General features: G+C 40.6%; 1 protein-coding gene across 4 annotated transcripts in view; it reads left to right on the forward strand.

The window, feature by feature from the left end:
- Window positions 1–14817, forward strand: part of LOC130250733 (SAM and SH3 domain-containing protein 1-like) — a 521685-nt gene that overhangs the window by 421118 nt on the left and 85750 nt on the right. For all 4 annotated transcript variants that reach the window (XM_056486743.1, XM_056486745.1, XM_056486746.1 and 1 more), the window contains exon 2: window positions 3064–3192. In XM_056486743.1, coding sequence (XP_056342718.1) covers window positions 3064–3192 — 129 coding nt within the window. The remainder of the gene's footprint in view (window positions 1–3063; window positions 3193–14817) is intronic.

Here is a 14817-nt window from a genome sequence, read left to right on the forward strand (position 1 = left end):
TGTAGCTGCCCTCAGTGGGGTAACCCAGCAAAAGCATGTGGCAGGGCTGTAACAAGTATGTGTGTCAGCTGTCTGTTCTCCTCTCTGAGATCTTGTGGGATTTTTTCTGTTCCTTCATCTTTTTCTGGGCATTAAGCTTATTTTCCTTTGCAGAATAGCCCCCTCCTGCAAGCCCTGAACACTGGCAGCAAACCCTGCTGTCAGGCAGGCAGGCTGATGCCTGCAGTTCAGCTCCTCTGGCCATGGCAGCACTGGTGGACAGGGTCACTTGTGAATGGGCCTCTCTTTGCTGGCTGCCAGTGGGGCCACCCACATTCTGCCAGCTTTAATTGGGGTGCTGCAATCGAGCTAATTTTGTTCCAGGGACAGTCAAAAGCCCTCAGCCTTGTGGAGGATACCTCTAAAAAGAGCACAGTGAACTGCACGCCAGCACAAGTGAAAAATGAGCACTTGTTGAGCTGTGTTTGATCCGCTGGCAGTGCCATTGCTATCCTGCAAATGGTCCATGACCATGTGTCTGAGGAGGTGTGGGGAGGAGCACTGGAGCCTGCTGAGATCCTCAGCTCTGTCTGGCTCTCAGCTAAGCTAAAGTTCATGTGATATGTTTGGATTTGGAGTATTTCAGGCAATTTCAAAGTCATGAATTACCTTCACAAGTTAGAAAGTTATGCGCATTTTGGAGCAGGTTAACTTTATGGAATGTAGGTTTCCAGAAGTGTGAGAGGAGATGGGCTGATAGGCAGTTTTCATATGGTTATAGTAAAATGATAATTCCCTGTGTTGCTCTTCTATCATTACTGTTTCCACCCTCAATATTCTTAACTAACAAAGCTTATCAAGGAATAAACAGACTGGCTGGGGAAGTATCTCCAGAGTGGGAATTTTTGATAACCCGTAGAGAGGCATGTTTGTTATGATTGAGTAGCTGGGATTCAGATGTCATGTCATCTTCTGTAGGTCATATAGGTTCTTCTACTGCCCAAAAAAGTGAACAAATAAAAGTTAAGTTTTGGCGTTGCTTTTTCAGTTTGGTGTTCATTTTTTTCCCCAGCACTGCAGCCCTGGTTATTCCTATTAAGCGTTTAAACACTGAAAGCAGCACATAGTCCATGTGGGACCAGAAAGCACACCCTCAGCCACCAGAGGGGTGTCCGGTGGCACAGGAAAATTTGTGGAACTTGTGGCACAGGCAAAGAGTCCAGGATTTTTCCCCAGCTTGTTGGGAAGTGATGGATATCATGGAGATGGTTGGAGGAAGACATAGGTTTCCTCTGTGAGCAGGTAGCAGGGGGTTCCTGTAGAAAGGGTAACACTGCGGTGCTGGCTTTTTCCCCATGTAGTGTAAACTATACATTTGCTTGGTTGCACAGGAAGTTGTTTGTCCAAAGCTCTGGAAAGTCTGAATTTCCAGAAGTGAATTTGTATAAGGACCCCAATCTTTTAATGTTTGAAACATCTCCCGTGTGAGACCTTTGGCAGGTTGAGAGATAGGAACTACAGTAAAAAAAATACATTAGTATGGGGACAGGGGAGAAAGTGTGTTTGTCTATATATATATATATATATCTAGAGTAGTTACTTTGCTTCTGCTGCTCCAACAAGGGACAATTGTTTTCCACCTGTACTGAGCACACTAGTGTTGAGAAAATGCAAGCTGCTCTAAATTTTGGCAGTGTGAGGTCTGCAGAATTTTCTGGGGAATCTGCAGAGGTTTCAGGAGATAACTGTCCTGCCTGTGGAATTACACTTTTAAAGAGTAGAGAGTAGTTTTCACAGGCTCTGAGATTTAATAGGCTTTCACTTTTATTGAAACTAGAATGTTTTTTCCAATTCTCTGGAAGTGATACTTCATTAGAGCAGACTTCCTCTTCAGCATAGTCCAGAACCCTGAGAGTGGAACCACGTGCTTATTTCCAAGTAACAACAGCTTCAGTAAGGTGTGGTTACTAATTAAGAGTTCCTCCTAGCTCATATGCTATAACTCAACTTTGCAATTTATGTCTATTATTAGCATAATTACTTTTACATTTTTTCTCTATTGCTTAGCTTTCTCTTAATAATCATAACATAATTTTATGTTTATGTGTGTGCATCTCTTAGCAGCGGCAATGAAATAATAATCTGCAATGTATTCTTGTCCTTCTGTCAGGATAGGCACAGAGAGCAGGTTGTTGCCTTCTAAAGAATGCACACAGTAACATACATGCTCATTCATAAATCAGACAAACAGGGACACAAGATTACACCATCCCATCTTTTGGACCTATCTTAAGTGTGTACATATTGTACCTGCTCACCCCCTCACTTCATAGGTGCAGCATACATATCCAGTGTTTGGAAAGGTTTTATCATGACACTTAAAATTCAGCCCTTATATTGTTTTGGTCTTATTTTCTTAATTAATAATTTTAAAAGTATGAATTTGGACTGTAATTAACAGATTATTACAATTAGATTTCTGGCTATAGCCATTTTATTAGCAGTGTAGCAATCCTGCCCTGCAAAGCAGACATTTGGGTCTCAGCAAACCACGTTGCCACCTCCAGTACATCTTAAAAGACCAACTGGCAGAGCATCTTTGTGGGTGTCATTGTTTGCAGTCTGGCTGATTTGGTGTATTGGCAAGAAATGTAATGGTTTTAGTTGCAGATAGTCATTGTCACAAAGCAGGGCTACTCTTGGTGAGGTCAGTGAAATGTGTGTAATGAATGGTTCTTGGAAGAGCAAGCTGCTGCTTGGAAGAAGCAGATGCAATACGAGTATATGCTGGTGGAAGGGAATTGGGGTAGATAGTGCCTGGAGATGTGTTGTTCCACTGCTGTGCATTGTTGTTCCTGCCTTCTTTCTCTCTGCAGGAATTAACAAAGTCCCACCTGATTGTGAGGAGCTGTTCTGGTACTGCAGTTCCCAACTGTTCTTGCTGTTCATGTGCTCTCAGATAGGGATGGAGAAGATGACCTGAGCACGATGTGCAGCAGGGAGGAATTGCCTTCATAGTTGTGGTGCTATCTTTAAATTAGGATTTTAAAATTGATTAACCTGTTTCCTTTGTCTTCCCTGCAGGACGGGTCACTGGGAAATATTGATGATCTGGCACAGCAGTATGCAGACTACTATAACACCTGCTTCACAGATGTGTGTGAGAGGATGGAAGAGCTGCGCAAGCGGAGGGTTTCTCAAGACCTTGATTTGGTATGTAATAAAGTTACAACTTTATTAACAAATAATTGCCATTCATGCTCCAGATGAAGAATCAATATTACAGCTTGAAGAATTCTACCCAGGGAAATAACTACGTGATTGTGTTCACGCATGCAAACGTTTCAGCCAACTCAATTAAACACTTGGAATTAGCTGGATTAGGTTTTTTTTTAGGTATTTTATATGATTCATTAAGCCTTGGAGTCTGCATTTCTTATTTCTTCTTTAATTAGAGTACTTCTTGCTTGCATACATTTGGTTGCAATCCTCAACTGTCGGAGGCAAGATCCTGTCTGATGAAAGCATTGTTTCCTTGCTCCAAGATGCTCTCAGTGTGAGCACAATCAAACTGTGCGGGTTTTCAATTGCACTGTATAAACTGTAGAGAGGTGCTTCTCAAAAGTCCTGGGTGCAAATACTGGTTCCAGGCTCCCAAATGTCCACAGTTCTGTGAACCCCTTTCCATTATTTTATGCGTTGTAGTACCTGTAACAGGTGATACAGGGTCAGCATGGAAGGGATCTCAGGAGGTCCCTAATCCGGCATTCAGCTCGAGGCAATGTCAACTCTGAATTCAAACCAGGTTGCTCAGGGTTTTATCTGACTGAGTTTGAAGACCTCCAGGGATGCAGGTGTTGTACCGTCTCTGAGAAAGCTGTTAATACTGCTTTGCTATCTTCAAAGCAAGCTTCTATTTTTAAATAATATTCTGTGAGATCCTCCCCATGGCAATTTATACCTGTTGCCTATTGTTCTCATGCCACACACCTTTTTGGTAAACTCCCCACAGATACCAGTAGATCTTTTTGAAACTGTCTTTTCTGACAGCTGAATCTCCCAACTCTTCTTGCCAGGCACAGGTACAAGTCCTTGAGAGTGCCTTGGTAACAGCTGTACCTGATGACGTGGATTATTTAAGGCTACTTTCTTTCTTTTTGAGATACCAACTGAGAGGCTTTCAGAGTCTGTCAAGACTACAAACTTCAGTTAAACAATTAATGGCTGCAGAATCAGGCAGGGAATCATCCTCTGCCCCACTGAGGTTTGTTAGTTCCTTCTCTATTTTTAAATAGAAAAAAAAGCAAATTTTTTGCTGGACTATTGCTGCCAAGAAGTTCCAAGGGTTAAACAAAAGGCTATTGCAGGAAATTCTTTTTTGGACAGACTCTTGGGGCTTCTGTGCAGGGAAGGTGATGGCACAGAACTGTGGTGCTCATGAAAACACCCATGCCTGGTATTCTCAGTAGCTGTTTGCAGCAGTGAAACCCGTTTTCTTGGTGCTCTTGGAAGGCAGCTCCTGTCCTGGGTAATGGAGTGTGCCTTATGGCGGGAGAGGACCCCTTCCATTTAGACAGATGGGCCTAATTTGGCTCCCTTTGCTTCCGAAGCTGCAGAAACCAGGCTGGAGAAAGCCATGTGAGCTTAATTAACTCACATCAAAGGTGCGGATCTTCACGCTGGTTCAAATAGATGTGAGCTAACCAAAGACAGACCATCGAGTGATTCATTCTACTCCAGAGAAGCTATATAGTCAGAGAAAGTGGCTGTGTGAAAAACAGCCTGGAGATTTCTCTTCAGTGCCTCTGATACTGAGCTTGCTTACTCTAGTGGTGTAGTGATGACTTTTTGAACTGTCAGGTCAGAGAGGAGACAGTTGAAAATCAAATTAGGGCTTCATTTTTGCTACATCTGTCACTCTATAATACAGTTTCTAGACATAAGATAGCCATTCTGCTGATAGCATATGTGACTATAGATACTAGCTCACTTGCCCAACAGCCACATCCAGACAGTGCTGACTGGAGCTGAAACTTGCTCTCATCAATAAACAGACAGGCTTGACTTAGCTACTCAGGGAGGGGGAAATGGCCACGTAGACCAGAATGTGATTTTACTGTGATGAACAGAAGAATGAGTCACTTGTTGTGGTGTTTCTACTCTCTATACACCTTGAGGAAAGGTAGCGCATTGACAGATGTTTGGGGATAGTGAATGGGAAGTAATGCTGGGGGAAATCCCTAATGCACATCCCAGATGTGTTACGATAGCAAAACAAAAAAAACTGTACCAGATAGCAAATATATGTGGCTCCAAAATTACTGTGTACCAGTATTGTTGGTCTGTTAGTCTAGCCTGACCTTGCTTTGCCATACACTGCTCTTCTAGCAGGGATGAAGAGGGCAGTGCTGTCTCTGCACCCTCTCTTCCCAGCCGTGGGGCTCTGCCAGAGCTGGAGCTGGGCAGTAAATCAGTTCTTCCTTCCCTCCCCAATGGTCTTCTCCCTCTCTTTAGTGAAGTGGACACAGCAGAGCTGACATGCATGGAGTATTATTGAAGATTTTCAGGGGCTTGCTGGAGTGATGGTTACTGAATCCATATGAAAATGCAGTATTGAGTGCATAAAATACTTAGCAGAAACATAAAAGGCCAAGGTTAGGTTGCTGCTTTCACTGAATGCTCTGCACAAGAGAAAGAGCAGGTCACCCCAGGAGTCAAAGTGTCCTCTAAGCCCTGCACAGAGGCCCTGTCAGGAGGAGCTGTGTAATAACAAAGACATGCCTGAGCTGGCAGAGCTTTGGCAGGAGCATGTATTTAGCACCGGCTCGCCCAGATTGCCCTTTGTAGCATGTCCAGTGGAAGGACAGAAATATGAACTGTTTATTGTTGCTTCTGTACCCTTTGAAATAATTATAAGCTGTTTGGGTGCAAGTGTTGATATCTTGATTGCATATTGTACTTTCTAATCAGCTCTCCAGCCTTTCCTATCAGAACATGACCATTTCAGTCTAGATATCCTGCTCTGAAGTTGAATTTTTAAAAAAATCACTTGGTAAAATTGTTTGGGAAAGCAGCATATCTTGTAACAAAACAGTGGGTGCAGATGGAGCTGAACCCAGAATATTTTTCCAAATGGTAATGCTGTCAAGGATTGTTAGTTGTCCCTAAACACGATAACTGCTTTCTGTGATTGGAATTTTGCCTATGTTTTTGTAATGGAGAATGTGCTTGGATTTGGACACTAATGTTTGTGAACAGCATGGGAGTTGCCCACATTTCCTAGCATTTGGCCTATTCCTGTACACCATGTGGGCTTTTGGCTGAGGAAAAACTGCAGGTGGAGTAGATATAGTGGATTTTCAGGCCCATAATGAATGTATAACTGGTGGTATTGAGGTGGACATCTGCTAAAATACAGTTATGGCCAGAGAAGTGATTCTGTGAGGATGGTGTTTTCTAACTGTTCACGTGACATCCTTTGTCTTTGAATTGGAGAGATGTGAATTAGATGGATGAACCACTCAGGTGTATAAGGAGTTGTCTGGATGGCCACACTCCAATGACTCAATATCCAAATGGAGATCAGTGACGAGTGGTGTTCCTTAGGGATCACTATTTAGATTGCTGCTGTTTAACATCTTTGCTGGTGACAGGGAGAGTTGGGATCAAGTGCACCCTCAGTAAGTTTGCTGATGATTCCAAGCTGGGTGGAGTGGTCAACATGCTGGAGGGAAGGGATGTCACCCAGAGGGACCTGGACAGGCTTGAGACATGGGCCTCTGAAGCCTCATGACTTTCAAAAAGGCCAAGGGCAAGGTCCAGCACATGGGTTGGGGCAATCCTGAGCACAGGTACAGGCTGTAAGGAGAATGAATGAAGGCCAGCCCTGGGTTAAAGTCTTAGGGGTGTTGGTGGATGAAGAACTTGACTTGACTTGCAGTGTGTGCTCACAGCCCAGAAAGCCAACCAGATCATGTGCTACATCAAAAGGAGTGTGGCCAGCAGGTCAAGGGAGGTGATTCTTCCCTTCTACTCTGCTCTGCATCCAGTTCTGTGGTCCCCAGCACAGGAAAGATGTGAGAACTGGGTTCCTTCAGCCTGGAGAAGAAAAGGCTCCAGGGGGACCTCACTGCAGTAGCTAAAGGGGGCTACAAGAGAACTGGAGAGGCACTTTTTACAAGGACATGTAGTGATAGGGGTGAGACACTGGAACAGAGAAGTTGTGGGTGTCCCATCCCTGGAAGTATTTAAAGTCAGGTCAGGTGACCTTTGAACAACCCTATTGCAGTGAGGTTGGGACTAGATGATCTTCAAGATATGTTTCAAACCATTTGATAACCTGCCTGTTTATGTCTCTGGGGTGATACCTGCCTGGCTCACTGACAAAAGCAGCTTTGCCTTGCCTGTCAGCAGGGCAAGCATTGACTTAGCTGTGAAAGAGCAAGCTGCATTCTGTTGTCTCATCTATCACTGACAGTGGCCAGCTAACTGCTGCTGCCCAGGTCTGTATTCTAGCTGATGATCTTGAAGTCAAAGAACGGCTTGAGGTTTTCTGATGGACTTTGACAGCTGCAGTTGGGGCACTGAGAAGTTGAAGCCATGTTTTGTCTTGCAAATTATATAAAATTAATGCCACTGAAAAGCTAAATGGCACAGTAGTGTGCTTTTTTCCACATTCATACAATTAATTTCATTGTGTAGAAGGGGAAGTGTTCAGAATGTCTCTCTGTACACTGTGGTAAAGTACAATGCATGTATTTGGAAAAATTACCTTGCCTAATCCCATGTGTTTTTACAGTACCTGCACATGTACACAGGCAAATCTGGAAAATAGAAATTAACATAAAACCATCATAAGTTTCTCGTCCTACTTCCAACATCCATGTAGTCTTCCTATGTCTTGTCTGTACATGGTTTTAAAAGATGCTCAACAACCAGTTGTTTGATTACAGATGGAGTTGACCATCTCGTGTAAGGTCATCACATATAAATGGTATGTCCAGCAAGAAAAAGTGGTGCAAAAGTGGAGTAATTATCAATTTGAGTAATAAAGTAATAATGATTTTTCCTCTTTAGAGGTGCATTTGTCTGCTATAGTACTACTGGTTGGCAGTAGCATCAGGCTATTTGAGAAACTAGCCAGCCTTTGCTGAAGCATACTAAAACACCCAAAACATTTGCAGTCAGTGTTTGATGTATATTTAAAACCTTCAAGGGAGTTAGCCACCGAAGCTGGAGTTGGGATGTTGAACGTGTGTGTGGATAGTGTCTATTCTATAACTGACACTAGTCATTAATGTACACCATTCTTCATATCTTACATTAATATTTCAGGATCCTAGAATAGACTGCTTATTCCTGCTATGAAATGATCACCTCTGCTTTGCAAATTCAGTAATGGCTGCTGTTACCATCTGTCCTGAGAGGACACTTCTGTATCTCACTGGAATAGGATCCCACTATTTTGTTTTGTCTTGCTGGCTGCAAGAGGCCCTCCAAAGTATAAACAACATCTGAGTTTAATTAAAAAGGTATCTGCAGCACAGGGAAAAAAAAAAGCAAAACTGGAGAGGACAGAGATAAGATTTCGTAATTTTTTTAAAGTTTGCAGGCCTGATTGGACAGACGCAGGAAAAGTAAAAAGTATGGACGTTCAAACATTGTTGTGGACTTTTTTTCCCTCAGTATAGATTGAACTAGGGGATATTTAGCCTGAGTATGAGGTATATAAAGTAGATTCACATAGAAAATATTTAATGGAGATTTACTGTGTGTACAGTCTCAGTCTCTCAGTGTTTTATCTTCATAAGTTAAGTTCATAGCAACATTTTCATCATTAATGGAGCTTTTCAAAGGTAGACACAATGGAAATTCTGGAACAGACAGGCTATTTTTAGTGTCTCATATCAAACACCAAGGCAGCAAAGGCATTTAAATATAGAGCTAGCATTAAACATGAAAACAAAGCAAGGCTTGTTCTGTATGCAGCAAAGTGAATACCATACTTAAACAGTTCTTAGTTCACTTAAAGCTAGCAGACTAAGTAAAAATCTCTCCACTTTCTGCAAGCTAATGATGTCCTGCAGTCTCACCACTGTTTTTGTTGGAAGGCTATTTATGAATAATCCCTTAGGCAAAATCTGTTCATTTATAGGCTGGAGACTCAGCAGACTTTGCAGCTGTGATGGTTTGGGTGACCGTATCTTCCTTTCATACTTTTGGAGGATCCTTGCTTTTTGGAGAAGGATCTTCTGTTTAACACTTCTGGTCTTGTGAAGTATTTTTGATAATGTCAGTGTTGCAGGAAAAATAGGTTGTCAAAGATAATTGGTTTTTGTTTGTTTTTTTTCTGAGTTGGCAATACTGTTATAAACAAAATAATATTCATTATAAATAGAAAGGATACCTCACTTCTGGCAGTCTGACTGGTAGTTGTGAAGGGGAGAAATTCTCTTTAGCTTAATAAGTGTTTTTCTAGGTATTCTTAATCTTCTAACATCATTTGTAATAATTTTCTTGCCCCTTTATGTGGAGCAGGAATTTTACTTTGTGCCTTAGATCACTTGAATATATCCTTACCATGCTCTTACTGTGCTCGCCAGAAATGCACAGATCTGGTGAAACTGCCAGACTAGATTTGTATTAATGCTGTGATTTAATCTCACTGGAGCCTGAGGACTAGAGGGAAGGAGTAATTGATTAACTAACTTTAGCTCCCTTTGTGTATTTTTTTTTTCCTTTCTTCCCTTAGAATTTAAAAGTGACAGCAAAACTGGAAATCATGCTGGTAAATTTCATTGCAATGGATACAATTGTTTAAAAAGAGAGCAAATCAAATTTCCGTTTAAGGTGCATCTCTGAGGGAAAAAAAAAAGCCAACCTAACAACCAGAAAAACCAAAACTAACAAACAAAATCAACTCAAACCAACCAAACTCTGTGTTGAACAGTTTCTGTGATGTGCGGCCCGACTTGCCATTCACATATTTCCAAGATACCCAACTGAGTGGCATTACTCTGGGAAGGACAGCAATGTGTATTGGCTGTGTTAGAAGTGTCAGACTTTTGTAATGTGATTGCAGCTAAACCAACAGAGGAATGAACCTAAAAGATGTAATGTCTTCTATTAAGATTATTCTTCTCAGTCTTTTCGTAGTGTCAGCTTGCCTCCCCAGGCAGCCTCTCTGTGCTCTCCTTCTGTGGTTCCCCAGCCACTGCTCACCAATCCATCTATGTGTGTTGAAGACAACGGGCAGCAACTTCAAATATCAACTAATTGTAGCACTTGCTCCTGCTTCTTCTAAGTCCCCGAGTAGGGAAACACCACTGTGTGTCCTCGAGGAATAGTAAGGATATTGCGCAAGACAGATGTCTTGAGGTTAGTTGAAAAATCTTACTTGTAAGAACCATAACAGCCTTGCAGATCATTTAGGAAAACAAACAGGTCTTAATCAATTATAGATCAAGACCATGTTGTGAGGAGAATGAGAAACACATCGTGAGTAGTGGTGCACATCTGGATGTGGTTTGGAATGTCTGTTTCTCTGCAGCAGAAGGACACTCTTCTAACAAAGATGCCCAGAGGAAGGCAGAGCTCCATCTGTGAATTCAAAGGGACTGATTGCTTTTTTTTTCTTTTCTGATGGCCTGGTCCCTGCTCTTCATGGTCTAGATTCTGTAGATGCTCCACAGCTACTCTCCTTTGATCTTTCCGTGCTTTATCTTCTTTCAGTGTTGTGTAGGTTTCCTGTTTCAGCAGTGTCGCTCAGTGAAGCACACAGAGAAATGCTCCATTTCAAACAAGATGCTCTGTGAATTTTGTGTTTGAAGGAGAACTCAAGCAGTTGAAGAGACATGATTTCTTTGGTAAATGATCAATTTGTTTTCCACAAAATAATGAAAAGGAATTGCTATCAGCTGGAAGTCCCACTCCCTGACTCCCATATGTCATATTTATATTTTAAAGTTTTCCCCAATGGGGAAATGGATTGCAGCTTTATTTTACATAAGGGAACAAAATAATCTGGGATTACTACATCCAGATTTTCCCTGATTCTAAGGCTTCTTTGGTTGTTCAAGCAAATAGAGTTGGGAAAGGCAATAATTCTGTAAAAACATACATATGAAAATGAACAGGTAATATGTTCAAAAGAATTCCATTTCAGTTCCTTATCAGAGGGATTAACTTCTTGCATTGCTTGTGGGCATGATGAATAAAATCAGTCATGGATTAGAAACTAATGAAAGAAGAAAGACTTGAAATGATTAGCAAAATTTGGAATTCATAAGCTCATTATGAAACACATACAATTTTTTGTTTGTCAGTGTCTTTTGCCTGTTGCTGTTAAGTTCCTGATAAGACCACAGTTACAATTATTTGGTTTACAATTCACATGAAACTAGTGGCAGTAGAATTGTGTACCTGGGTGCATTTAAGGCTGTAAAGATAATCGGAGTCATAATGAATCAATGGTTATAGAAGTGGAAAAATAGACAAGCTTTTCATCATATAAGGCTTTATTCATAAGACATACAGATAAATAGGAAGATAAAAAAGGAAGTAAAAGAAAAATCAGAATCTGTAAGCTTTCTTTAAGACAAAATAGGCTGATGAACAGTATTTGAAAGAAGTCCATCTCCCCTTCCCTTTCCAGGGGCACACAGTTCGGGTTTCTCACAGCTTTCTGTCTTGGCATGTCCACAGATCCCAGAATCACAGTCTTCTGAGTTGGAAGAGATCAACAAGGATCATCAAGTCCAACTCTTAAGTGAAGAGTCCATAAAGGCATTGATCCCACCACCTTGATGGGTTGGTTTTTTCTGGCACCAGGCTTTAACCAACCGAGCTAATCTCCTGCCTCTACTTGAAATAATTCTCTGACATATGGCAGGGAAAATAGAAATGCAGAAGTGCTGTGGAAGATTTCTTATTTCATTGGCATGATGTCAATTGGTGATGACTGAAAAAAATGCTCTTGTTAAACCCCAAATGAGATACTTCATTTTGAACACCTGTGGGAAAGTGTGAGATGAAGGGCATGATGTGCAAAGTAGTAGGAGGTGGTGGTTTGATCCCCTGCTGTAGAAAACCAAATTTTGGTTCTTCCCTCTGCCTGAGGAAATTTGAACTCTTATCTTGAAGCACAGTGCTCTGCAATTTAATATTCTGTCTTAAGCTTATCTGTTCATCAGCCCTGTTTACATATGTAAACAGTTCCTGGTGTAGCAGTGGGAACAGCAACGTCTCATCTTCCAGGCAGGCATCTTCACAAAGTTAGTGAATCTTTTCTTTTCCACTTGCAGGTTAAAAAATTTAAATATTTTAAGCATGGTTCGACAGGAATGGAGTAGGAATGTGAATCTTAACCCAATGTTTTTTGATACCTTTTTTATTTTTATATTCTACATTTATATATAAAATAAATAATAATAAAATTATATTCATATGTTTTTAATTATTTATATATTTTGATTACTTCACATCAGAATGATGCTTTAAAAAGGAACTAAGCTACTGACCCTCTAGCAAAATTCAAATTTATTTTTCTTGATTGCTGTTTTTTACTCCATAATTAGTTTGGATAATGTTTTGTTTGTAGGATAGACAATAGCAGGAGAATTATCTCCCTTGATCTCTTTTTTTTTTTGAGTAGCCTCTCAAGTTAACAGCAAGACTAGCTTAATGCTAGGCTGTATGAGCATTTTCAGGTGCTTGATAACTTTGTTTGGTTTTCCTCCTTTGAGCTGAATTATGTTTAGCCTTAGTGGATTAGTTTTCTTGTGGCTATTGAATTGCAGGTGGTACCTGTAAACTCATACCTTTGCTCCTGAAAGATATACAGATGTTTCGTAGCAGTCATCCTAATTTGCTAAGAAATGTTGATGTTCTTCAAATTTTATTTAAACAGTGGGAATGATGTAACACAAAGAATTGCATCAACTCTACACTTGTATTTGGTAACATGGAAATATGAAGTATCTCATAAAGCTTTCTATCTCTGAATGACAGGGTGTATTTAGACATGGAACACATGTTGTTAAAAACATGTAGATAAAAAAATTAAATACATTCTTTTCAGTATTTTACATGTTGGCTAAGATAAACTGTTTTTACAGAAGCTAAGTAGCCATCAAGTTTTCTAGCTGAAATTTTGGTCTGAAGGTAGAAAAGGACATTAAGAGGAAAGAAAGGTGTAAATTTTGTTGGCACTTGGACTTGTCTTCTTCAGAACTTCCTGCTTCGTTTTTTACTCTCTTGTAGGTTTTATTTGGATTTGGGTTTTTTTTTTGAGGCACAGGAGGTGATATGTGCACAAGGAAGGAGCCTCAACTTTGAGGCAAAAAGTGTGAGGTAAGAAAGGAGTCTGAGAGTGTCAGGAGCAGGTGCCCCAGGAGCTGGCACTCTTACTGCATTTGTCAGGTGCAAGAGGAGGAAAGGAGGAGGTTTGGTCATTGCTTGCTTATGCAGGTAAGGAATGAAATGTTAGAAGGTTGGGTGAGTAGGTCATTAGAAAACTAAGCTGGAGTAAAGAGGAACACATTATGCACTCTTGTGGCTGCAAAGGGTGAAAAGTGCCACAAGGCAGCAAGATACGTGTGTTTGAGTGAGCCCTGAACTGTCTGCATGGAACCAGAATATTGTAATAGTGCAACATGTCTTATGATAATAAGTAATAACTAAAAAAACCACAGTATCATAGCATAACTGGTCATTTTAAGGCACAAAAAAATGTTTTTATCTGTTAAGAGTTAGAGCTGGAATGGTTGCCACTTCTTCCAGAAATGTCTTCACTCTCCAGTGCACTCTTTTTCTGTCTATCTGTCATGGTCACTCGCCATAATGCAGACTTGATTTGCTGAGGCACAAGGCCAAAGGAGGGAATTTTGAATAGCAGTTTTGACCTTTTCTTTATAGGTACTGCAGGAGAAATGGTGAGCCACAGTCAAGATTCTGACTGCCACTACAATAGGTTGCTCTGGAACTTTGCAAGCTCTAATATGAAACTAATGAGAAGACAAATGAAAGAATTGAAAATCAAAGTAATGGAAAAGTTGAACAGTTTTTTTTTCTTAGATTGCTTTATGCACCTGAAAACACCTAGGGACAAAAGAATAAAATTGAAGTTAGCCCTGTCTTGGTCCAGCTTCACAAAAACGACAAAAGGAATTAAAACCGTTGACATTTAAGAATGAACTGCAGAAGTTCAGTGAAAAACCTAAGAATACAGAAGGTATCTTCTTTATTATAGCTTCATTTGGAGCAGTGGAAGGGCATGAGTGTCCCTAAGGTTTGCATCCTAAACGCATTTCTTTAGCTTTTTAAAATTACAAAAATATAAATACCTTCCTGACCGTAGTTTAGTCAGCAAATGGAGAAGAAAGCAGGAAGATACTTTGTCTGACTGAGTGATATGGAACTGAGGTCTGCAATGAAGTAGAAGGGGGATGGGCTTTTTGCCAAAAGTAGCTTTCAGGGAAAGCATAGCAAAGTATGGTGGGAAACACACTGTGTTTTCCTCTATATCCATGCTACATGCAACAGGAAATATTATTGTTTTCCCTAAATAGTGCGGACACAATTGATTTTCTCTTCTTAGTAATCCATTGAGATTCTTCTGATTTAAACTATTTACATTTCTAAAACAAGCATTATTCTATAGTGGCCTTTGTTGACAGTAAAAGGGGTAGAGTTAGGGCAAGACATCAGCATTGGGTTTATAGCAGATTACCTGTTGTTTCCTTTCAGCCTTTCACATAAATGGCTTCTTTAACTCTTCTCTGTTGAATCTTGAGGTCCTCCTAGTACTGAGTTTTATAATTCATAATTGTCGACATACTC

The sequence above is a fragment of the Oenanthe melanoleuca genome, chromosome 3 (genome assembly GCF_029582105.1).
Source record: "Oenanthe melanoleuca isolate GR-GAL-2019-014 chromosome 3, OMel1.0, whole genome shotgun sequence".
Lineage (NCBI taxonomy): Eukaryota > Metazoa > Chordata > Aves > Passeriformes > Muscicapidae > Oenanthe > Oenanthe melanoleuca.